This window comes from Gallus gallus, chromosome 1 (genome assembly GCF_016699485.2).
Source record: "Gallus gallus isolate bGalGal1 chromosome 1, bGalGal1.mat.broiler.GRCg7b, whole genome shotgun sequence".
NCBI classification, from domain to species: domain Eukaryota; kingdom Metazoa; phylum Chordata; class Aves; order Galliformes; family Phasianidae; genus Gallus; species Gallus gallus.
In genome coordinates, this window is record NC_052532.1 from 132,191,261 (window position 1) to 132,214,413 (window position 23,153).

At 42.4% G+C, this 23,153-nt stretch overlaps 1 protein-coding gene across 1 annotated transcript in view; it reads left to right on the forward strand.

Moving 5' to 3' along the window:
• Positions 1 to 266: 266 nt before the first annotated feature.
• TMEM131 (transmembrane protein 131) overlaps positions 267 to 23,153 on the forward strand; it is a 91,527-nt gene continuing 68,640 nt past the window's right edge. Inside the window, exons 1-2 of the mRNA NM_001012694.3 lie at positions 267 to 424; positions 21,540 to 21,601. Coding sequence (NP_001012712.3) covers positions 304 to 424; positions 21,540 to 21,601 — 183 coding nt within the window. The 5' untranslated portion in view covers positions 267 to 303. The remainder of the gene's footprint in view (positions 425 to 21,539; positions 21,602 to 23,153) is intronic.

Here is a 23,153-nt window from a genome sequence, read left to right on the forward strand (position 1 = left end):
CAGCAAAAATAACAACAATAAGGAAAAAAAAGACAAACACGCAAGAAAAATAAAGCCAAACGGGGCTCGGAACCCGTCAGCAAAGGAAGGGGCGTGTTGCCCACACTTAAGATGGCGCCGCCCCCCCTTGGCCCCGCCCCTCGGGGGCGCGTGTATGCGCGTGCCCACGCTGCGCTCCTCCTGCCTCCCGCCCCGCCCCGCCCAGCCCCGCCTCTCTGCGCCCCTCCCCTCCCCGAGCTCCTCCGCGCGCGCGCCGCGGCCCGGCCGGAGACGCGGCGGACCCGCACCGGCTGCGGCAGCGCGATGACGGCGCGGCGGGAGGCGGCGGCCGGCTCCCCCTTCCCTCAATGCGGCGGCTGGGGGGCAGCCGTGCTGCGCCTCACCCTGGCGGTGCTCCTTCACGCGGCCCGGGCCGAGAAGGAAGGTGAGCCCTCCGTTTCCCGTCCGTTCTTCTCGTCGCCGCGTCCTCTTCCTCCGGCCGCGGCGGTTGCGGCTGTTGGCCGTGGGGCGGCTGAAGGAGCCCCCGGGGCCTCGCGCCGCGCTCCGTGTGCGCGGGGAGGGGGAGAGCCGGGGCAGTCGGCCTCGCTGACAGCGTCGGGGATGGGGCCGGGGCCGCCTTTTAAAGAGGAGGGAGTGGAGGGGGAACAAAAAAAAGCGTCGAGCTGGCTGCCCCGCGGCCGGCTTCCAGCGCAGCCCGGGCCGAGGCGAGCAGGCGGTAGCGCTGCCCGAGCAAGGGGAGCCCCGCGGCCCCGCGCTCGGGGCCCGCCCCGAACTGTGTCGAAAGTCAAGCGGGGACCGGCGGAGGAGCCCCGGGGGTCGCCGTCTTGGCACGGCGCGTCTGCGTCGTGGTGCGGGGAGGGGAAGAAAAGAGCCCCGAGCGGAACGCCGCGGCGTTGCCGAGGGTGGCTTCTTCCTGCGCTGCCGAGGTGCGGACTCGCGGCGCGCTTTGAAGCGTGGCTGTGAGGCGGGGGAGCGCGGGGCGCTGGCGGGTGGGAGGCACGGCGCGGCTTTCCGAGCACGGGGCTGCACTGCGGGGGATGCAGCGGGGCTGAGAGGTACCGGAGCGGGGTCAGAGAGAGCGAAGCAGTCGGGATAAAGGAGAGGAAGGACGTGGGGTAGGAGCTCAGCAAGGAGACGGCGAGCGCGTCTCCGGAGCAGACCTGAGGGAAGAAACGGGTTGTTACGATGCAGGTATCGCAATAAAGGTCAATAAGCCTTCATTTTCCTTCTTGTGAAGTACTCGATTTGAGTAACTGCTTACCGACCTGTTGTTACGGGTGTGATGGTGTCTGTATTAAGGTGATAATAAAAACAATCGATTCTGAGTCGCAAACGCTCGTATTTATTTGGCTCCTTTCCGAGAATTCACCATTTAAAAAACAGTGTGAAGAAGGTTCAGTGTTCTCAGAGTGATGGGGAACGTGTAGGTCTGTCTGTGGTGTCTTGAGGCACCGGAGTCATTCAAATACTTCAGAACCATCTATTTTTAACTCTGGCTTTGATTGCATTCCTTCACATGTATGTATGAGTATACAAGATTTGTCAGTGATGCCTTACATTGATGCGATGGGACTGATGCACGCCCTGGAAGTTGTGACAGCTTAGGCCATGGCATGGCTTTGTTGATCTGCGGAGGAGCTGCTGCTTTTGCTCTACAGCCTCCCTTGGCATTCCTGGGTAAACAAAGGCAGTGCTGGATTGAGAGTTCGAATGGCTGTGGTTGAAGTCCTTTGAGAAAGTGGAAGAGTTTGCACTGATTTCCTTCTGTTCATACAACCTATTATTTAAAACTTATCCTTTGGGTGTAGACTCTTAAGTAGTATGCTTAAACTTACTAATAAGTCATGGATTGGTGTTCTGATTTTTTTTCTTTCCGATTAATCTTTCACAGATTCCTTAGGCCATCAAGGAATCCTACATTTGTGGGCCACCATTGAAGACTTGTACTGAGTGTTTTCTTCAGTGCGGTGTGTGTGTGTGTAACTCTAGGAACAAGGGGAAAAGGAAAGTAGTCCAGTGGATTTTTAAAGCAAAACTTTTCAGATAGTGGCTTGTGAGATCCGGTCCCGCTGATCTTAAAGTGCCATTCTGCAAGGTGCAGTAATTGAGCATGGAAGAAGAAGGACCAGTCTGTACAGTGGGTAGGAGCTTGGAAGGAAACGGTAGTTCATGAGAAGGGAAGGGAGAGGAGGGTGTTTCAGCCTTTGTTCAGCACCTTTCTTACTAGGTTGTGACAAATTAAACATAGGAAGACAGAGTTTAAAACAAAAAAAAGGGGGGGGGGGGGGGGCTGGTTGAACATAGCTGAAAACAGGAAGTAAGAAAACAGGAATATCGTCTCAATCCCTCAGATGTGGACATACGTGTTTCACTAGAGCTGCAGGAAGGAAGTTGTGGAGAGGAGGTAGAACTGAGGCAGTGAATTCTCGCTCCTGTCCTATTTCTGCTGTGCTCAGGTGAAGGTGACCGTATGAAGATACGTACTGCGGTGCATGCAGTGCAAATTGCAGAGAAGATGCTACAGGAGAAAAAGTAATAGGAGCAGGTGCCGGGATGGATGGCAGAAGTGTGAGAAGAACAAATCAGAGTATAACAAAAGGAAGAGAGAAATGAAAATGGAGAACGCTTTTCCTCCTATCTTGCATATCTGTGAGGCAAAGCGTGAGGAAAGATGGAGCCAACGCATAGAAGAGTAATGCTTGCTTCACGTGTCTCAGGTAGGAGCAGCAAGCTGCTCTTCGTGGAGTTGTCACAAGTGAGAAGAATCACGGTGCTGATGGATCTCAGGTTGATGTAACTGCTTCTGGTCCCCATTCTTAGTTAAGGAGTTTAAGGGTAAAAGTGGAAAATAAACAGCTTTGCCATTTGTCTAAGGATGAAAAGCGAAACTCAAATCTTTGTATATACAGACTGTAAATCAAACTCATGGGGGGAAAAAGTGATGCTGTTTTACATGCTCTCTGTGCTAGAGAAGTATGAACATGTTGAAGGTACATGGGGGAGAAATGCGAGAGCAGAGAACTGGCCAGAAAGCTTAAACATCAATTTCAGACTAAACAGCCATGTGCTACTTCTTATTTCTTCGGCTAGCTGGGCCCTCAGTGCCTGTATATCACTGAGGAATGAGTAAGACTGAGAAGAAAGTTAAAGCTGTTTGTTTTTGTCATTTGGGAAATCTGTGAACCCATAGCAAAAGCATGACAAGAAGAAAATGGTGCATTTCGTCTCCGAGAGCCTCTTGCTATCTGGGAGGAGCAAAAATATAACGTAAGAGTTACTTTTGCAAGTTCATTTTCAGGCTTTTTGTAGTACACTCTTCCTTTTCTAGTATAATTACCACATTGTGTGTTGCCACATGGTTTGAGGACAGCTTTTGGTTTTTGTTTGAGTGTGCAGTTTTTGTTGTTGTTTTGTTTTAATTGGGGGAGAGGAATGCACAGTACCCTTCTGGGTGTCAGGTTGAACGAAGCCATAATAATACTATAAGCCCCATGGTCAGTATTATGTTTTGAAGACAAATATCTTCCATGAGTGTGCTGTTAAACCTGAGGATTCTTTTGTTTGTTCCTATTCCATTTGTAACTTCCTAAAAAATTATTCATCTTACACTACAGCAACTTAAAAAAAAAATGTGCTGCTTTTTATTTGGGCAGCTGGCTGAAGGCCTGCTGACACTATTTGTATAGTTCTTTTATCTGCTCACCTGCTTTCAAGATCAATATGGGTAGAGAGCCCAAGGGAGTCTGAATGTCTTCGCGATTCTTGGGAGCTCTCTACAACCTCAAAGGACATTGTAGTGAGGTGGAGGTCAGCCTCTTCTCCCAGGTTAGTAGCGGGGAACTGAGAGGTAATGGCCTGAGATTGGGCAAGGGGAGGTTCAGATTGGATATTAGGAAAAATTTAGTCTCACAAAGAGCGGTGCTGCAGTGGCACAGCTGCCCAGGGAGGTGGTGCAGTCAGCATCCCTGGAGGTGTTCCAGAACTGTGTGAATGTGGCACTGAGGGATGTGGTCAGTGGGCATGGTGGGGGTGGGCTGCTGGTTGGACTGGATGATCTGAGAGCTCTTTTCCAACCATGATGGTTCCATGATTGACATTTAGACTAGATTTAATCTCTAGCTGTAATTTTAAAGTTTATATCTTAGTGCGGAATCTGGGAAAAAATTCAGTTTAAACATCCAAGGTTTGATACCTGCTAAATTAGTGTAAATGATAAATTTTTATTTTTATTTATTTTTTTAACCAAAAAGTACATGCTATTACATACTACTAATATCCTAGATACCAGTACATACTACTAATATCCGAGAAACTAAGATAACTGCTGAGTGTAAGTGGTGTAAATGGTAGCTGACATAGTAATGGAAGATCTGAATGGAGATTTTACAACATGCACTTGGTTGCTGAGCGTTTTGTTCTGGTTTTGTCATTGTCTCATCTCAGACAAGTAGCTTTTTCTTTTGCTGATATCTAAAATGGCAACCCGGGGTACTTCATTTGAGTATGAGAAGTAAGCTGATGCTGGAAGCTGATGTGGGAGAAAGCTGACATGCTTACAATAAGGTAACAACTCTTCCCATACACCGCTTGTTTCTCGTATGCTACTGTCAGGACTAATATAAGCATGCAGCCATTGATGTTAAAACTCATGTTTTGACCCTGACATAGATCAAAATGTGATCCAGAAAGAATGACCTCGGTCAAACTGCAAACACTGGTAGATGGAGTAGTAGCAAGTTAAGCATGAGGAAAGCCCAGTGAGGATAAAAACTGACCATACCGTCTCACTGTGTTTTGAAACTCTGAAGTAGGAGAGTTGCTCAGACTTGGGCTACATCTTTACTTTCTTAAATGATAAATATTAACCACCTGCTTGCATTGAAATATCTAATGCTCATTTGCAGAATCTTGGGGCTAAATTAAAAATAAGCAAGCGTTGTAATTCAGTGAACAGGAAGCTGAGACCTCATATTCTCCATGGCTTTGTGTTATCCTGAAATAATTGTTTTTCCTCCTCTGCATGTCTGCCTTTTACTGGTGTCCAGTTTTATTGCTTGCGTGAGGCAGGCTGAGGTGTCCTTGCCTGTGGAGATGGTTCAACTCCTGATGGAACGTACTGTCATTTGTATGGTGCCCGGCATGACGAAGCCCCTCCAGACTTTGTAGCAGTCCATAGGCATTGATTAGCTTAAAGCTTTTGTAGTGATTTTTGTGATTGATTGCCAGCACTGCAATACAAGTCATTTGCAAACATTTCTGCGTCCTAAAATTGCAGCTGTTTGCAATAAAGCTTGTGCATTTTCTGTATATCACTTTGTATCAAAACCTAGCCAGTTCAGTTCTGCTTCAAGCTATGCGTATTATGATTCTGTGTGTGAGTTTACAAGGGTAAAGAATCTTCCAAAGTGTGCACTTGGGAAATCTGCTGGGATTTGCTGGTAAATCACCGTTCAGTAAATGGTGGCTGTTGTGGTTCGTGCATAACCAGCAGTAAAAGTCCTGTGACTGAAACACAGCCTAGAACCAGTTTGGTTTGTTCCCGTGTTTGTGGGCTTGGCAAGAATAAAAGGCAATGGAAATGCTTTATTTCTCCTGTTAGTGACTGCTATCCAGCCTGGTCCCTCTGGCTCCTGGCAGCGTGCTGTAGGAGCCTCCCTGCTTGTAGCACAACCTGCAAGAGGGTCTCTTCCCCTCACCGTTTAAAAGACAGCTTTGGAAGTAAACCTGTATTCTTCATGGTAATAAGTGTGGGTAATTTTCATGGTAATAAGTGTAGGACTGCAGTGCCTCAAACAGCCTGTTCTCACTGGGCCTGCTTTGAGCAGGAGGTTGGGCTTGGTGGCCTCTGGAGTCGCATCCAGCCTGCCTGGCACTGTGACTACAGAAGGTGAGCGTGCTGCATACTTGTTGCAGAAGCAACCGATGCCATTCATCTGTGGTAATCAGCACATCTGAACGTAAACTACAATTATTTTAAAAATAATTAATAAAAATATAAATGTTAAAATACTACAGATTTTCTTGCATCGGGAGTGTCATTGTTGAAATAGCCCTTATTTTTGTGATCATTTGGCTTCAGTGATCTAGTATGCTAATTTGGAAACAGGAGCATGGGTCAATTTAGTTTGCTTTCTCATGGAGTTTGCTCGTCTCATATGGAGGATCAGTCCAGATAGGGAGGCAGCAATTCTTGCTACAAAATTCATGTTTTACTTTTTGTCAACTTTGTAACAAAAAATGGGAGAGTGCTCCATTAAGGAAACAAAAGGAAGCTGGCTTGGATAGCTTGGACTTAAGAATATCAAACAAACTAATTTTGGAGTTGTCCCTTTCGCATTGGATGTCGTGGGGAAATCACAAAGAGCTGAAGGGTTACAATGTAATATCATTTTCTGAATTAAGTCTCTTTTTACTGAATTTTTTTTTAACTTCTCCAACGGTTTCCTGCTAAACCTACCATGTCTGTCTTCTAAGTAGGGTTACCATAGGGGCATTTTTAATCTCTCTTTGTCTGGAACGTGTAAAGGAGAGAATTGTCAGAGAGCAGCTTGTGTTTTATGGTAAACACTGAGCTGGTTTTAAGAATTTCCCCTATGAAATGGAATGTAGAGGAAATGAAACTATGTAACTGTTCCTTCTGCTTAGCTACTGTATGAAGTTACAAACTGAATATATAGATCTATGTTGGACTGCACATATTTGATGTAATAGAATGTGGATGGACTTTTTAAAAGTTATTTGAACTTACAAGACAAGCCCCCAAACCCCTACCTTCATCTTAATATACTTTCAAGTCATTTAAGGCAGGAAGTACAGCTAACAGTGATGCTAAACAGAATAAGTCATCTTTTGAGAGAGTGAGGATGGGGGACAAAGTTGTAGCCAAGTGTGATTCTTATGTGCACAGAGCATTTGACCGATGAACAACTTGTTGGATAAAGAACTCAAATAGTTGTGGTCAGCAGTTCAGTGCCCAGACAGTGACTGGTGACAAATGGTGTTCCTCAGGGGTTGGTATTGGCGCTGGTATTATTTTGTGTCTTTGTTGTTGACATGAACCTTGGTGTGATACCAACCTGAGTGGTGCAGTTGATGTGCTGAAGGGAAGGGTTGCTGTTCAGAGGGGCCTTGACAGGCTTGAGAGGTGGGCCCATGCAAACCTCATGATGTTCAACAAGTGCAGGAGAGTAGGTTTAGATTAGATATTAGTAAGAAATTTTTCACAAGGAGAGTAGTGAGGCACTGGAACAGGTTGCCCAAAGAATGTGGATGCCCCATCCTTAGAGGTGTTCAAGACCAGGTTGGATGGGGGCCTGGGCAATCTTGTCCACATCACAAGGGTTGGAATTAGATGTTCATTAAGGTCCTTTCCAGCCCAACCCATTCTATGGTTCTATGATTTAAATAATTTCAAACACGTCTGCTTAAGTTCCTTATGTGCTCACTGTTCATCAGCTTTTCTTTTTATGTCTGTAGAATGGATCCTTGTTGAGGAGGGTGGTAGTGAAGGAAAAGAATGGCTGAGATAAGTTGTCAAAAAAGTTTTTTAAAAAGGGTGTGTTAGCTTTTAGAAGCCGAAGCATTTCTCTACCGATATGCTTTGTTGGAAACATCTCAAGATAGTTTCTTCCTCAGAATGAAATTGCATCAATTCAGCACAGTCTGATATGAATGGCCTATATAATTTCTTTATTTTTTTTTGCAATAGATAAGCTGTGGACTGAAAATTCTGGCTCAGACTGAAGATAATAGAAGCTACTGAATGTTATTGGGATACAGTAAAGAAATGGGATGTCTTTTGTGTCAGCTACTTCCTATAGGGGAATTCTGGGTCCCTCCATTTGAGATGTTGGCGTGGTATGTTTAGTGAATTTAAAAGCTGCTTGTCCAAAGCTTATAAATATGAAATCGTCCTGCAATAAAGAAAGAATTAATGAATCAGTGGTTTGCACCACAAAACTTTTCAAATAATACCAGGTAGAATCTTTAGATACTGGCAAAAAAAAAAAAAAAAAAAAAAAAAAAAGAAAAGAAAAAAAAAAAGAAAAAAGAAAAAAAAAAAAGAATAAAAGAGTATCCAAGCAACTTGATAAGCTGCATGGTGTTTGATTTAGGCTAATTCCCTACAGCATCTTCCTATGCTCTGCCTTGGAAGATGGTTACACGGAGTTCCAAGGGACCCGTCTTGCTTAATATCTTTGTCATTTGATCTGGAGGTGGAAGCCTACTGAATCTGGGGAGCAGTCAGTCTGCTCAAGGGCAGGGCTGCATTTCAGAGGGAACTAAACAGGATGGGGAAATGAGCTGACAGGACAGTCATGAAATTCATCAAGGACACATGGAAAGTCCTTCGTCTGGGACAGAATAACCATTTGCAGAGGGTACAAGCTGGAAGCGCTAAACATGAATCAGCAGTGTACTCTGGCAACATACAGGAATGTAGTCACGAGATGGAACTGTGATTATTCCCATTTACTCAGCATTTAGTAGACCACGCCTAAAACATTGCATCAAGTTTTGCTGCCCCCTGGAAGGCTGGGAAAATCATGCATGAGCTGCACAGGATCCAAGGCTCCATGGGATAGTAAGTCTTCAGAGAGACCGAGGGGCAGCCTGTTGATATCTAAGCAGAAACTGAGAAAATGGAACCAGGCTCTGGAGATGCACGACAGGAAGGAATAGTGTTTGTAAATTGTAATAGGGTAAGTTTGTTTTGCGCTGGAATGTGCTGGTGTGTAATGACCCAAGTAAGAAAGGTACTCAGGCTGTAAAATACAATTGAAAATGCTATTTATTAGAAGTAACACTATAAAGATGGAATAGTGTAGCTAATCTCACACTGCTTCAGATTCTGGGAACCTTGAGTTAATGCAGCGTCAAACAGACTTTCAATTCATATGGGACTTACTGTGCAGACCCAATCCATAGAAAGGGTTATTCCATTTGAGCTATTATAGGATTTCCTTTCAAGAAAACAACTCTATTCATAATTCCTACTGTGACTCCATTCATAATTTCTACTGTCAAACAAAGGATGCTCACATGAGGACCTGTTGTTATACTCGTATATAAAGGCAAGGCCACACATAATCGCCTGAAGCAAGTGGGAGCTGCTGCGGGTTCCTGTTACGTTGAGCTGGCTGAAGTTGTCCTGCAGCCAGGGGTATGTGCAGCACAGCACCAGCTTGAAGGCCCACCTGTATGTGTAGCACAGGCTTTCGCCTGCTCAGATTACCTCTAATGTGAATTGCTGACTCCTCAGTGTGTGATGATCAGGATCACTACGATGTTCTGGCTTGGCCAAAGGAGAACATGTTTCATTGTCTATTCTTAGAGTGAAACAGACTTCCCTACAGAGGCTGGGGAATCTCTGACCTGGAGGTTTTGAAGACCAAGCTAAACAAAAGCCTAAGCTTTTGTCCAAATTCAGTATTTGCTATTCTTTCAACAGGGGATTAACCTAGATGCTATCTTAAGGTCCACTCCAGCCTCCTATATTCTCTCTGGGTTTTCCTCGTAGCTTTAAAAACTTGGTTGGAAGTCATGCATGCAATCATGCAGTATCCTGAGTTGGAAGGGGCCCACAGGAATATTGAGTCCAGCTCCTGGTTCCACACAGGACCACCCAAAATCCTAACCCTGTGTCTGAGAGTGCTGTCCAAATGCTCCCTGTACGCTGGCACTTGGGGCCGTGCCCACTGCCCTGGGCAGCCCGTTCCGTGCCCACTGCCCTCTGGTGCGGAACCTTTCCCTAACCCTCAGCTGCCCCTCCATCCTCCCCCCCCACCCCTTCCTGACAGCTCCATGCAATTCCCTGGGGCCCCGTTACCAGTCTGGTAATTTTGTCACAACTGATAGGAATATCTGTAAGACAGCAGAAACCTGGGTGCTGGTAAAATCAATGCTGTAGCAGTAGTAATTTGTGTATGATTTACGTGGAAATAGAGCTGTAATTAGATCCAGAAAGCTTCACATGTCACTGTATCACTGAAAGAAGTTGATAAGGATTTAAAGAAAAGACCTTTTCGCCATTACTTGTTTCAGCATTTGTTCATAATATAGGCTTTATTTGTTGCCCACTTTTCTTTCTTATATTTATATCATGTCTTTAATGTGAAGGGCCCTCTAACCATTAAGTTTCGCATCTTTGCCAGCTGCTGCTAATTTGACAATAAATTGGATTGTGGTTGACATGTTAATATACAAGATGTGTTAAGTAATTCTTAACAAATGTAATAAATGTTGAGCTTATGTATCTGAGGAAATACTGAGAAGCTTGAATATTGGACGTTACAGGTTTGACAGTTCCATTCTTGCAGGAGGGGATGTGAAGTAGTGGTTCCTTACTGGAGTCCCATTTCCTTCTCACATGTTTGCTTTGGTGTTCTGGGTCGGTGTGTAACCTTGGACACAGAGACAGACTACAGGGGTCAGTGCTGGGGCCTGTCCTCCTTGATATCTTTACTGATGACCTGGATGAGGACATTGAGTGCACCCTCAGTAAGTTTGCAGATGACACCAAGTTGGCTGTAAGTGTCGATCTGCCTGGGGATAGCGAGGCCCTACAGAGGGTTCTGGACAGGCTGGATAGTTGGGCTGAAGCCAGTGGGATGAGGTTCAACAAGACCAAATGCCGGGTCCTGCACTTTGGCCACAATAACCCCAGGCAACGCTACAGGCTTGGGGCAGAGTGGCTGGAAGACTGTGTAGAGGAAATGGACCTGGGGGTGTTGATTGATGCTTGATTGAACATGAGCCAGCAGTGTGCCCAGGTGGCCAAGAAGGCCAATGGCATCCTGGCTTCTATCAGAAACAGTGTTGCCAATAGGAACAGGGAACTGATTGTCCCTCTGCACTCAGCATTGATGAGGCTGCACCTCGAGTACTGTGTCCCCTCACTGTAAGAAAGACATCGAGGCCCTGAAGCATGTCCAGAGGAGGGCAACAAAGCTGGTGAGGGGTCTGGAGCACAGGCCTTATGAGAAGTGGCTGAAGGAGCTGGGATTGTTCAGTCTGGAGAAGAGGAGGCTCAGGGGAGACCTTATTGCTCTCTATAACTACCTGAAGGGAGGTTGTAGTGAGCTGGGGGTCAGCCTCTTCTCTCGTGTAACTAGTGATAGGACTAGAGGGTGTGGCTTCAAGCTGCACCAGGGAAGGTTCAGGCTGGACGTTAGGAAATACTACTCGGAAGGGGTGGTCAGGCACTGGAATGGGCTGCCCAGAGAGGTGGTGGAGTCACTGACCCTGGAGGTGTTGAAGGAACATTTGGATGTTGTGTTGAGGGACATGGTTTAGTGAGCACCATTGGTGATGGTGGATGGTTGGACTGGATGATCCTGTGGGTCTTTTCCAACCTTAGAGATTCTATGATTCTGTGATACAGGTACCAGAAATGACCATGATCTAGGGACACCTTTGCCCCCAGCTGTCTGTATGCTTAATTCTGTCAGAGGTGGGAGAAAGCACTCAGACTCTCTTGCTCCTAAATGTAAGATTGGAGGGAGGGTGTGCATGTGGAACTTCTGTGTTATGGTGTAGCTGCTTTTGTTATCATACAGTAATAAGGAGGAACCTGGAAAGAGGTAGTAGCCTCAGATTGCACAGTTTGGATATTAGGAAAAAATTCTTTGAAAGAGCAGTGAGGCAGTGGCACAGGCTGCCCAGGGAGGCGGTGCAGTCACTGTCCTTGGAGGTGTTCAGGGTGGCTCTGGGGGACGCAATGGGGATGGGTTGATGGTTGGACTCAATCTTAGAGGTCTTTTCCAACGTTAGAGATTTTATGATTCTATACAGCTTGTCAGTTGCCTTTTAGATAGCTTAACCTGGTCATGACCTACCCAGATAGCTTTGGTGAAGCATTATCTTCCAAACTAATGAAATGATGAATAAATTGCTTGGTTTGGGGGATAACTGGTTACATCTAGTGCAGAAAGAGAGGTCATTTTAATTGACAGAGATGGGATCTTCACAGATGAAGTTACGCTACTCTGTGGTATTACTGAATATCATTATCTGTTGGAGGAAAAGCCTGAAACAAAATTCCACTTTATCAAGGAAAATTTGATCAGAGTTCTGGTGCTTGATGAGTCCCATGAGTCCTTCCTTTGATTAAACTGAATTTCTCTAGGGAAAGAGACATGAGAATAGGGTACGGAAAAAATGAAATACATTTAGCATGATTTATTTATTTAGCGTGATACAAAGCATGACTTTAGTTATACTTTAAAGTACCTACATCAGGGGAAAGATTCCATTACTGAAGGATCGTTAATCTAGCATATTTAGCTTGAGACTAGGTGCTAGAGACATCAAAGTAGAAAAAAAAGAGGCATTTTTGAGTGAAGACAACTAACTGTTATCTTAGTTAAGGGACACTCCAGTGCTGTGTGGAATTCTGTGGTGTTTGCCATCTTTGAAGTAGAATTAGATGTCTCTTCAGAATACAACATGCAACTAAGCCTGGGGCTTTGGAATTGTTGGCTACAGTCGTGATCTGTGTTACGCAGGGTGTCAGCCGAGATCATCATAGCACTTTCTGAAAGGTTTTGAATGGAAGAGGTTGATTATTTTCTCCTGAGGGGTGACTGCTTCCCATGTTTTTCTCGTTAACAGTTTGGGATTTATTTTTTCCTCCAAGACTGGAGTTTTATTTCACTTCATGCTTCTTGTCTGTGGTTTATCTTCTCACAGAACTTCTTGCAGCTGTTCTTCTCCACCCAGTTTTTTTTCTGGCTTTATCAGACACTGCAGCCAGCTTTCCACGGATCTGTGTTCCCACATTGCAGTCAACAAAATGCTTTGCTAAACAACCAATAGGTACTGTCAGTGCTACCTCATTAGCACTAGAGTTCTAACATTAAGGCTTTTGCTACCTTTTCTTGACCTTTGATTGTTGTATTTATGGGCTTTGCATAGTGGCTGATTAAGCTTTATCTTGCTGCTCTTTCCCTTGTCTTCCAGGCTTAATAGCTGTTTCCAGTGGACACTTGAGTCAGTTGCCCCATGAGAACAAAGAGGGTGGAGATATTGGGTTCTTCCCTCACAGGGATTTTTCCCTCCAGTTGTAGTGTTCCCTTAAAGCAGTTCAAAGTCTTACTGAGCGAAAAGTAGCTTAATTTCCAAGTTCTGTAGTTGTTCTGTGAATGTGTGCAGTTCCACCCTGATAAGTGATTAGGCAGAAAAAAAGAGAGGGAGGGTCAGAAGAGGAGAGCAGAACTGTGTCACTGAGTAGGCCGCTGTTCCTGTGCAATGGTATTGCTTGAGGTTAGCGATACAGAGCAAAGCTGTAGCTTTTAGCTGGTCGTATTCCCATCTCCAGCTGACATTCAGATATTGGTACCAACGTGGTATCTGCTTTGTTATTTTTAACTATGAAAATCTCATTCTACTTTTCTACAGAGTGAAGAACAAATCTTGTTCTCTGTACAGGTTTATTAAGGTCGTTAATCAACCCGGATGCATCTCCTATGCAGGTCTTTGCACTGTGTTGACACAATCCATTTTGGAGTTTCATAGGTCTGTTCAGTAGTGGCTTATTTCATGGAAGCATGTGTTTGGAAAGCTGATGGAAAGGGTAAACAATTACTGTCACTTAATATTAAATGATTAATATTAAATGTTTTTATGTGCTCAAAGGGTTAGAATTCCAGTAGGTCCAAATTCTCTGCGCACATCGGTTTGCAGTGCTATATGAATAGTAAAATTAATTGCGACATTAATTGCTAGAAGTTTCTGCCTAAAATTTGAGAACTCAAGTAAGTTAGGTAATGTGATAAAAATTCAGGACAGCTTGCCACTTTTCCCATTTTTCACTGCAGAACAGAGTATCTTGTTTTTAAGGCTAGTTACAATTAATGGTGTCTGTGCAAGCTTGGTTGCAACGAGTCTGTAGAAGCATAATCTAAATTAGGGTGTTGAAATTATAAAACATTCAAAATCAGCATCAGTAGAATAAAAAGCCATAATCAATTTGTGTGGACCACAGCCAGAAAAAAAGTTATTTTCAGATGCTGGGTTTCTATTTAACTTTTTTCTTTTTTTCCATGAGTGTCAGAAGCATTGTTCTCTTTAGGTTAAAAATAATGTGAACTGAAGTGGTTTTTTTTTTTTCCAGGTATGGAAATAGCTTCTCTTTATTCTACGTGTTCTCAAACACATGTATGAGATCTTGATTGGGAGAAAAGCAGGATGGGGCATTATTTTTTCAAGCAGTGTTTTGGAACCAGCAGTTAAGTATTTTTGGGGTAAAAAAAAAAATGAAATTACTCAAATGTTTAAAGGTAAAGCACCAACCTGAAACACATGTTTTTAAGAGGCATTTTAAAGCAGCCTTTGATGTAACACTTGAGTTTTATAGTATTTCATGCGATTATCTGAAATTGACTGCTGTGGTCAATGGAGAGAATAACCTTTTAAAAACCTTTCACAAAAAAAGTCAGGTTAAAATAAATAATTGCTATAGCTGAATTGGATAAAGGGGGAAATCCACAAGGTGGAATTATAGGCTGAGTATAGAATAAGCATCTGAGAAAGGTACCCCATTGCGTACCCCATGGTTTGTAGAATCATAGAATATCCTGTATTGGTAAGGACCCACAAGGATCAAGTCTGAATCCTGGCTCTACACAGCACCACCCCAAATTCAAACCCTAGGTCTGAATGTCCTGTATTTCTTTCAAATAAATAAAAGCAGCCTGTTAAGTATAGTATATGGTCTGCAGTTAGCCTTCCCTCCCCTCCCCCCCCCCCCCCCCCCCCCCCAGTATATGATCCTATAGTTTTCTTGCAAGGATTTATGTATTAGACAACACTTCTGGCCAGTGCAAGCTCCCGCTTTCTTTTTAGAAGAAACCTCTGAACAGTTGCATCATCTCTAAAAAGTGAAACAAATGTGGCAAGTGAATGTGTGAACTGTGTTCAGGAGGGATGGCCACTTTCTTCCTTTCCCAAACTAAGCTGTTGCTTCATTGTCTGTGATGTGTATTAGAGTTGGTTACAGTTAGTTACAGTAGAGTTAGCTAGTTAGAGTACAGTTACAACCGTGTTGTCACTTTCTGATTTGTGACTGATTTTTAAAACTGGATTGACAACTGAGTTGCTAAAAATATGCGTCTGTCTTAACTAAAGGGGAAAGAGATAAGTGGATGAATGTAATGTGATAGCTATCTTTCCTAGGAAGGAGCTTTGCTGTATAAAGGAAACCAGCCTGCAGCTTATCCTGTATCTAAAGTCAGAAAAGAGACACAAACAAATTAGCAGAAGATTACACCCAACTAAGTCTGTATGTATAGATTCAAATTTGTCCTCTTGCGTGCAGTAAAATTCAAATTATTTGCCCCTCACCCCTGTAGAATAGTCACACATTGGGATATTGCAGTCTAAGTGAGCTGCTGTCTCTGTTTATATTGTTTTAACTTGGGCATAGCTTTGTGCCTAGGAGCATATTGGAGTGTGCGTTATCTAAAGCCGTAGAAATTAACGTTTATAATCAGTACCAAATGGTGCTCTTAAGGAATATTCTTTGTTTTACTTAGCTTAATATGTTGCTTATGTTTTCATATGATGACTGAAGTGCATTATCTAGAGCTGGTTTTAATTTCAGCTAACATGTCAACAGTAAATAAAAATTTAGCAAGCTGCCTTTTTTAAGGAATGGTAATTAAGGTTGTTAATGAAGAACGAATATACTGCTAAGTAAAAGGTGTTCAGAGTGATTCCGACACCTATGATCCTGTGATTCCTGTGGAGTTCTTTACTACTTTGTGTATATTCACTGTCTTGGCTGTGAGGGCTCTTCCTGAGGTCTGTTAGAAAAATTATCCATTTCTCTTCCTTATGGACAACTAGAAAAGAAACAAAGGAATTGGCTCCAGAACTGCAAGAGAATTTAGCTGGAAAGGAAGTGTGCTGACTGGCAGTTCTGTCTCTGAGCTGCTTGCCTGACTGACGTTCACTGGCTCATGAGAGAATGATCTCTTGCTTTTCCAGAGAACCTGCTAGGAGGTAGGCAGAAGTTCAGGCTGGTATGTACTGTCTTTCCCATCTGGGACTGCCAGCTTTTTTTTTTTAACTGGCTTTTATTCTTATGAATTCTGAACTGAGGTGTGTTTCTGGAGGCTCACCAGACTTTTATAATCTCGTTGCCAATAAAAATGGTTGTAGAAAACTGTCTGTGCATATGTAATTTTTACCATGTACTTTTCCTTTCATAATAATGTTGTTTTGTCATCGTATACCCAACTGCCTGGACTTCATATGCTGCTCATTTTTCCATTGCTTGGGACAGTTGAAATGGTGTGATTGTGCATTAGCAGTTAATTCGTAGTCAGAGCTTTGAAACCAACTTGTCCAGTTCTAGCTGTGCTGTTTAACTGGTGGTAGTACAAATGCTGTAATTACAGTTACGTAGACAGAAGTGCATGACACGTAGCGCACTGTAATTACTGGCTCATGTGGTTATAGTTCATTTGAAATGAGCTTAGTCATTGAGACAAAGGGCTAGAAACTGGACTTTTGAAAACAAGGCAAAATTCTGGTGGAAGTTAGGAGAGATTTATATAATCTCATCCTACTGTAATGAGTTTGGACAGTATTTCCAGAACTGGGAGAAAATTCACAGAGTAGGTGAAACCAGGTTCTATAAATACAGTTTATAAAAGGTCAGAAAATGAGTTAAGACAAGAATTAAGGGAGAAAATACTTGTTAAAAACATGTAAGAGCACACATAATGATAATTAACATAAAAATAAATGAAGGCGCAGTGTGGAGAAGCTGTTGCAGACCTAAACAGTGTTTCAGAGCAGTGTTTTTTACAAGTCTGTCTGCCAGGAGATAGGAATTCCTTCCCATTGGAACAAAGTAGATGTCAGTGTCCAAATGAAAGGGAAAAAATTGCAAAGCCACCTTAAAAAATCAGATCTCAGTCAGAAGCTGGCCTCATAACCTCTGAACCATGGAGAATGTTTTTTATCGCTACGCACAGAGAGTCTTGGCATATTCAGTGGTCTCGCATTACATGCAAATTTATTCTCTTGCATGTAGTTCAGGCCTCTCTAAAGATTGATGGTGACTAACGTGATTTCGATACGATGTGCCATATTACTTTGGAGCAGTGTGGGATTTAACATTTCTCTTGTTATTTGATGCGTTATAGGCCTGCGCTTTTCTTATTTAAAGTGGAAATACAAAATGCACAAAGCAGAAACAGTTAAAATATAAGTGTCTTTGAGGAAAACGTGTCTGCTAGCTACTTGTATAGTAACTTGTGAGAAGATGGCATCTAAGCTTTGAAGAACTTTAATTGGCTATCTGTTTTGGCTTAGGTGATGTTTCCTATTCTCTTACCCTAAGTATTTGTGTAGCCTCAAACACTGTACATTGTTGAAAAGAGCAAAGTGTGGAAATCTACTGGTAATAACGTCTGTATAGAGTGTGCTTTTATTGTTAAAGAAAGTTGCGGTTTGGAGCGGGGGGAGGGTTACAGCTATGGTGATTAATTTTGTTCTGCCTGTTTTTCAATTTGTACAGTTATGGAAGACTTAAAAATGCCCTGCATTTAAAGGTGGTACAGTGAAAGCAGAAAACAAACCCCAGTATTTTTAGCATTTGCTGTTGCTTATATCACTTCTGTCAGTACTGACATACTGTTTGAAAAGAAGTAAACAGAATGTGCAGGCTAGAAGCTGAATGAATTTGACCCTGCAATCATGTAATATCCTAATATGAGAGTGACTGATAGTGTAGGGAACTTGTGTGTATCTGGCCAACTGGCTTCTTGGGGGTGCTTGGAAGGATAAAGGCTGTCTGTTTGGAAGGATCTCCATCCGACTAGAAGAAAATACATTGGGAAGGAAAAGAGGAGACGATGATTCTTCTGGCCTTGAAATCCATGGATTTGAATCTTCATCCTTTTCCTCTGTGGACCCTAAACATGTTAGTAACACTTAAAGTTTGACTAAGAACTATTATAAGCAGGCTTCAGGGCTTCAGTCGCCTGTAGGCTCAGGAAGAAATAATTTTCCTGATGTGTAATTTGGCTTCTTGGCTGCTGATTTGTGCAGTGGTCGATCATGCTGGGACAGCTGAAATGCTTCCTACCCCAAATGTTATGTTGTGCCAATCTCAGAGCAGCTGCCAGGCAAGTGGCAGGGGTGAGTGAAATGGCACAGCCAGCAGTTCTTCGTCTGCCGCAGATCATTGTTGCAGATTATGGAAGTATGTTTGCTGATGTGTTAAAGGCTGGCTACAGTATGAGGCTGGTTATGGAGTGTAATGGTATCGTTGCAAGCTTTGAGAAGGAGTTGTTCCAGAAGAAATTGTCAGGGACTTTGCAGAAGCAGTCATCTTCCTCTGTAGCATGGGGGGAATGGTTCACCAAATAAAGCATGCCCAAGTGATCTCACACTTAATTGCTTACAGAGTCTTTTGGCATTGGTAATAACCTCCACTGGTGACATACATGACTTGTAAAGATGGACAGAGAGAACTATTTTTGGACTTATACTGCAGAAGCTTGTGAACTTGCTTAGCTTAGATACTGCAAGTGCAAATAGTGAGCAACTGCTTCTAATTCTGGAATGGGTGAATACTGAGAAGGAAGCAGTGCCTGCATTTCACACTGAAGGAGCCTTTGTCCTCTCTGGGCTGTATCAGGCAGTTTGAGAGCTAGACGCATATAGGAATTTGGGTGATTCCTTACGACTTGACAGTGGAGGTTTTATAAAATATCATCATTTTTGCCTCATTTGAATGAGGCGACTTGTTGCTTCATCCTGGATTGAGGGTCTGAGGAGTCGGTTGCAAAAACAAGCTTTCATCTTGTCGAGTTGGGGTATTCACTTGTCGTTTCCTTGCTTTGATGAAATCACTGATAAAATACAGAGGTTTGAAAGACAGTCTAAAACAAAGTAAAAGGTGTAACCGCAGAAACATCTTCGTGATCTGGTTTCAGAAGCAACTGCTGTGAAATGGCCAGCAGCCAAGCTTTGCAGCGCGTCTGACTTCACCTGGCACTAACTGTCACCTGCTCTCTGAAAACATTTTCTAAATGATCCAGTGATGAATGGCGCTTCTATTTAACTGTGTCATCCGCTCAGAATGTTCTGTAACATCTGTTGCTTTGTTCCTAAGGTAAACCAAAGATGAAGTAACCGTGAAGTGGCTGAGAAAGTGTTTGGGGTTTGCAGAAGGGCTGCCTGAACTCAGGCTGTTCGAGTGTCAGGCTTGGGCTACATTCTGGGCTACGTTCTGTGAGCTTCATCATTACAGGAGAACTGATGCCTCTCTGCTCTTTGCGTGTATCATATTTAAACCGGGGGGAGAACTGTAAGAAAGTATAAAGAATTTGATGCAACAATGTACACTTGAAAAAGTACCTTTTTGCATTTCACTGGTTGATGATAGATTACAAATATAAAAAGCTGTTTTCTGGTGGTAGCTATAAAACTAAAAGAGCGCCGAAAAGCTCAGCCTTAGAAGTACACTGCTCTTCTTTAATAGGAAACAAGTGCTCTCATAGATAAATTGTTTTATGGAACTGTTGTTGAGCTTGGTTTCAATGAAACACATTAGTAAACATCGTTTCATTCTGGATTTCTCTCTAGTTAAAAGATAAGAAATTTTCCTCTGAATCAGTTAGTTCGTAGCTTGGGTTTTTTGCATGGAGGATAGGCATGGCATTTTTCTGAAATTTTGATTAAATACCGTGCTTCAGTTCTTAACACAGCATGTCAGAGCTTCATTTTCTTTCTTCTCATGCTGCAATTCTCATAGATTTTGAGTAGTTTTTAAGGCAAAATTAAACAACAAGTTAAATGTCTTGTCCATTCAACTGACAGTATGTATGCAAGAATCCCCTTGTGCTTTGTTTCTAGGGCTAATCTTTAAACTGATAGATTTACTAAGATAACTTAGGTTTTAAAAGCCCAGACCTCATTGAATTCTAGGACTTGATATTGTAGCAGTTAGTAAAATGATGTTTTGCTCCCATGGCTTTTTTGTTTTTGCTCTTGTCCAATGTTCTGTATAATTCTTCTGTGTAAAAAGGTTGACAGAACCCCTGTTCTTAGTTTGAGGATGCCTTTTGTTCTGAAACTCATTAAGGTAGTAATAATAACACATGAAAAATTGTAAGCTATTGCTGATGTGGTGACTAGTCCTGCTCATGCCATGGTCAGTGCGCTGCAGAACATGCGTGTCCTTCACAGCCTGAGCCTCCTTCCCCCTCGACTGTGATAAGCTGGTCTGCATCCTCAGCCCTGTGGCACTGAACTTCAGGATTCTGAAGCATGGTGGCCTGAAAAGTAAATGCATAATGTGTGATGTTATTTGGAGCGGGGTGGTGGTTTGCTTTGCTTCAGGGAAAAAAAAAGGGGGGAGAGAGAGAGAGAAACAGAGATGACAGTGGCAATCTTTGTTTTATGTTAACTTTCATTTTTGATAGTAAGGAGGCAAAACATAGGAGTGGTGTATCTTTCAGGAGAATCTATCTGAAAACAGGGGGAGCTGGGGACCCAGAACAGGATGTGCAAACACTGCTATGTTAGGTAGCATTTGCAAATAATGCATGCTCCTTTTATTTTTAAAACATCTGAGGAAAGTGGCATTGTTTGTGACCCCATAATATATGTATTTATTGGAACGCTGACCTTCAAACTGGGGGATAAAGGTTCAAATCCCCCTCTTTGGGCTGAGATTCAGTTTCTGTCTTTCAGAAGCACGCAGTATGTTTCTGTGAGCTGGAAAACTTTTAACGTCTTCTCATTGAATTTGCTCCTCCTTTCAGAGAGAGATGTGTTCTTACATTCTAAACTTCATCAAGCAGAATGATGAACGCGGTCATAAGAAAAAGTGGTAGGGATCAGTTGTTTATACCACAGTATGGAGGTTTTGTGTTGTTTCAGTTTTTCGGTTTGAGGTTATAGCTGTATTTTATCTCGAAGACTTGTGTTGTTTTTGTGTATCCTATTTGTGACTGAGGAATGAACTTCTCATTGGCTTTAACTACATGGAAGCTCTTGATCCAAACACTAAGCTGTTTCAAATTCTGCGATGTTACTGTCAAGTTGGAGAGTCACAATGAGGATTAGAAAACAGCGTGAACAAGATTTTCCAGGTGTACAGTTAAGATTTAAGTGTACAAATGAATCTGAAGTTCCATTTGTAAGCATCAGAGTTTTCCATGGGCTTCAGTGCATCAAACTTGTTTAGCTACCCAGTAATTCATACAGTTGAAATACTGACTTAGCCTTAGCTTGGTACAGCCAGTCTTTTTGGGGAACCTACAATAAATTGCTAACTTACTTTGCAGATCAATCTTCTGATGTGAATGTTGCTTATCAGTATGAACATCTAGGAGCTCTGAGGGTAATTAACAAAGTAGCAAACACATGTTTGTGATGCTAAACTCTGAATTGTTACTTTGGGTAGTCATGGCTCTATCTACAAGACAAGGTACTGCAGATTTTAGATGCATGTTGCTCTTATTAATAACAAGGTGTTTTTCTGTTAAGCAACTTGAATTTTTTGTCTTTCTCCACAGCTTTCATCCAGTCGGATGGCATAATAGAAATGCTACGTTTTGATGAAGGAGACCTATTGCAGGTATGTACTCAGAGTAAATTATCTGAATTAACAGTGTTTCATCATCTCATTTTTTGATAGCTGCTTTTTCAAACTCCTAGCTAAGTAGTTTTCGGTGATGGGCAAACAGGAAACTTCAGACAGTCCAAAAATGTTTTGGCCTTCCGGCAAATGTGCTTTGGTGCGTCCTGAGGCTCTTGTCCCCTGTTTTAGATAGATGGGGGTTTCCCCCACCCCTGCCTACCTTCCTAAGTTGTTTTTTCTTCTTGGTCTTTAACATAAGAATAACTTTTAAAGTCGCATTCTACAAGGATAAGATCCCTCACAATGATCTAAACAATTGAAAAGGTTGCAGTTAGAAAACAAAACGAAAAACACCAAAGAGCACATTTCTAGTTAAACAGTTGTTTATTTGTCATGTATTAAACACATTCCCATATTAGATACATATGTAGCTTATTTGTTGACATACGAAGTAGAACAGTGGAAGCTTTCCGTATACTGGTTGTGGTCTCAATTACTGCATGTTTGGCTCAGGAGATTTCTTCAACTTGCTTGGAAATAACACTTACCAGAATAAATAAGAGAAAAAAGATGACTAGGTTTAGCTTTTCTGTTGCACTCTCTATTAGAATATATTTTGCTTGAAAAGAAGTGTTTAATATGAACGACTGACCAAATCAGTTGAGCCAAGATGTTGGCACAATTTTTGAGTTGGAAAGGATGTGGATTATATGTTTTAGGACTCTTTTACTCCTTTTAACTAATTAAAATCAATCTTACAGATTTTAAAATTACTCAATTACTTTAGTACTCAACTTCTGTAGCTCTCAGAAATAGAAAGTAATGGTACTACTGTGAAGCACCTCAATAATTGATTTAAAAAAAAGTGAAAAAAAAACCCGAAATGGATTGTTAATCATTCTGATGTTGTTAGAAGATGTGACAGTGAGAAAATAGTTTAACTATGTTTAAACACTCCTGGATGTTGCTCTGTAATCTTTGGATTGTTTGGCTGCTTCTTTTCTTAACATGTGCTGTATAATTTTGAAGTACAGCAAGAGAGACAAATTCTTAATGATAGGTTTATGTGTTAAGTAGTATGATATTAAGAGCTCATCGCTCTTAGGACAAAAAATATGTAATTGAAGCCAGTTCCTTTTAATCAGAGTGATACAGCATGTTTACTCGAGCTTACAGTTTATTTACTATTCTGTCAATTTTTATATGGTGACCTCTTGTGACTACTCAGTGCAATTGAAAAACAAAACAGTGCGGATATGTTATTGTAAAAACAAATCTGTATCTTGTGAAAGAGCACAAATCCTTACATATGTAAATAAATGACTTGCAAAATAAAATCACAGTGGAAATGTCATTAAGTGATGCTAGGAGATAACTGTAGTAAAGACTCTACTTCTGGACGTGGACTTTCAGTATGTGGATTAGAAAGTGCTTCACATAGAATCATAGAATCCTTTAGGTTGGAAAAGACCTTTAAGATCACCAAGTTCAACCATCAGAGTGAGCTACTGAGTTCTATTACTGAACCATGTCCCTTAGTGCCATGTCC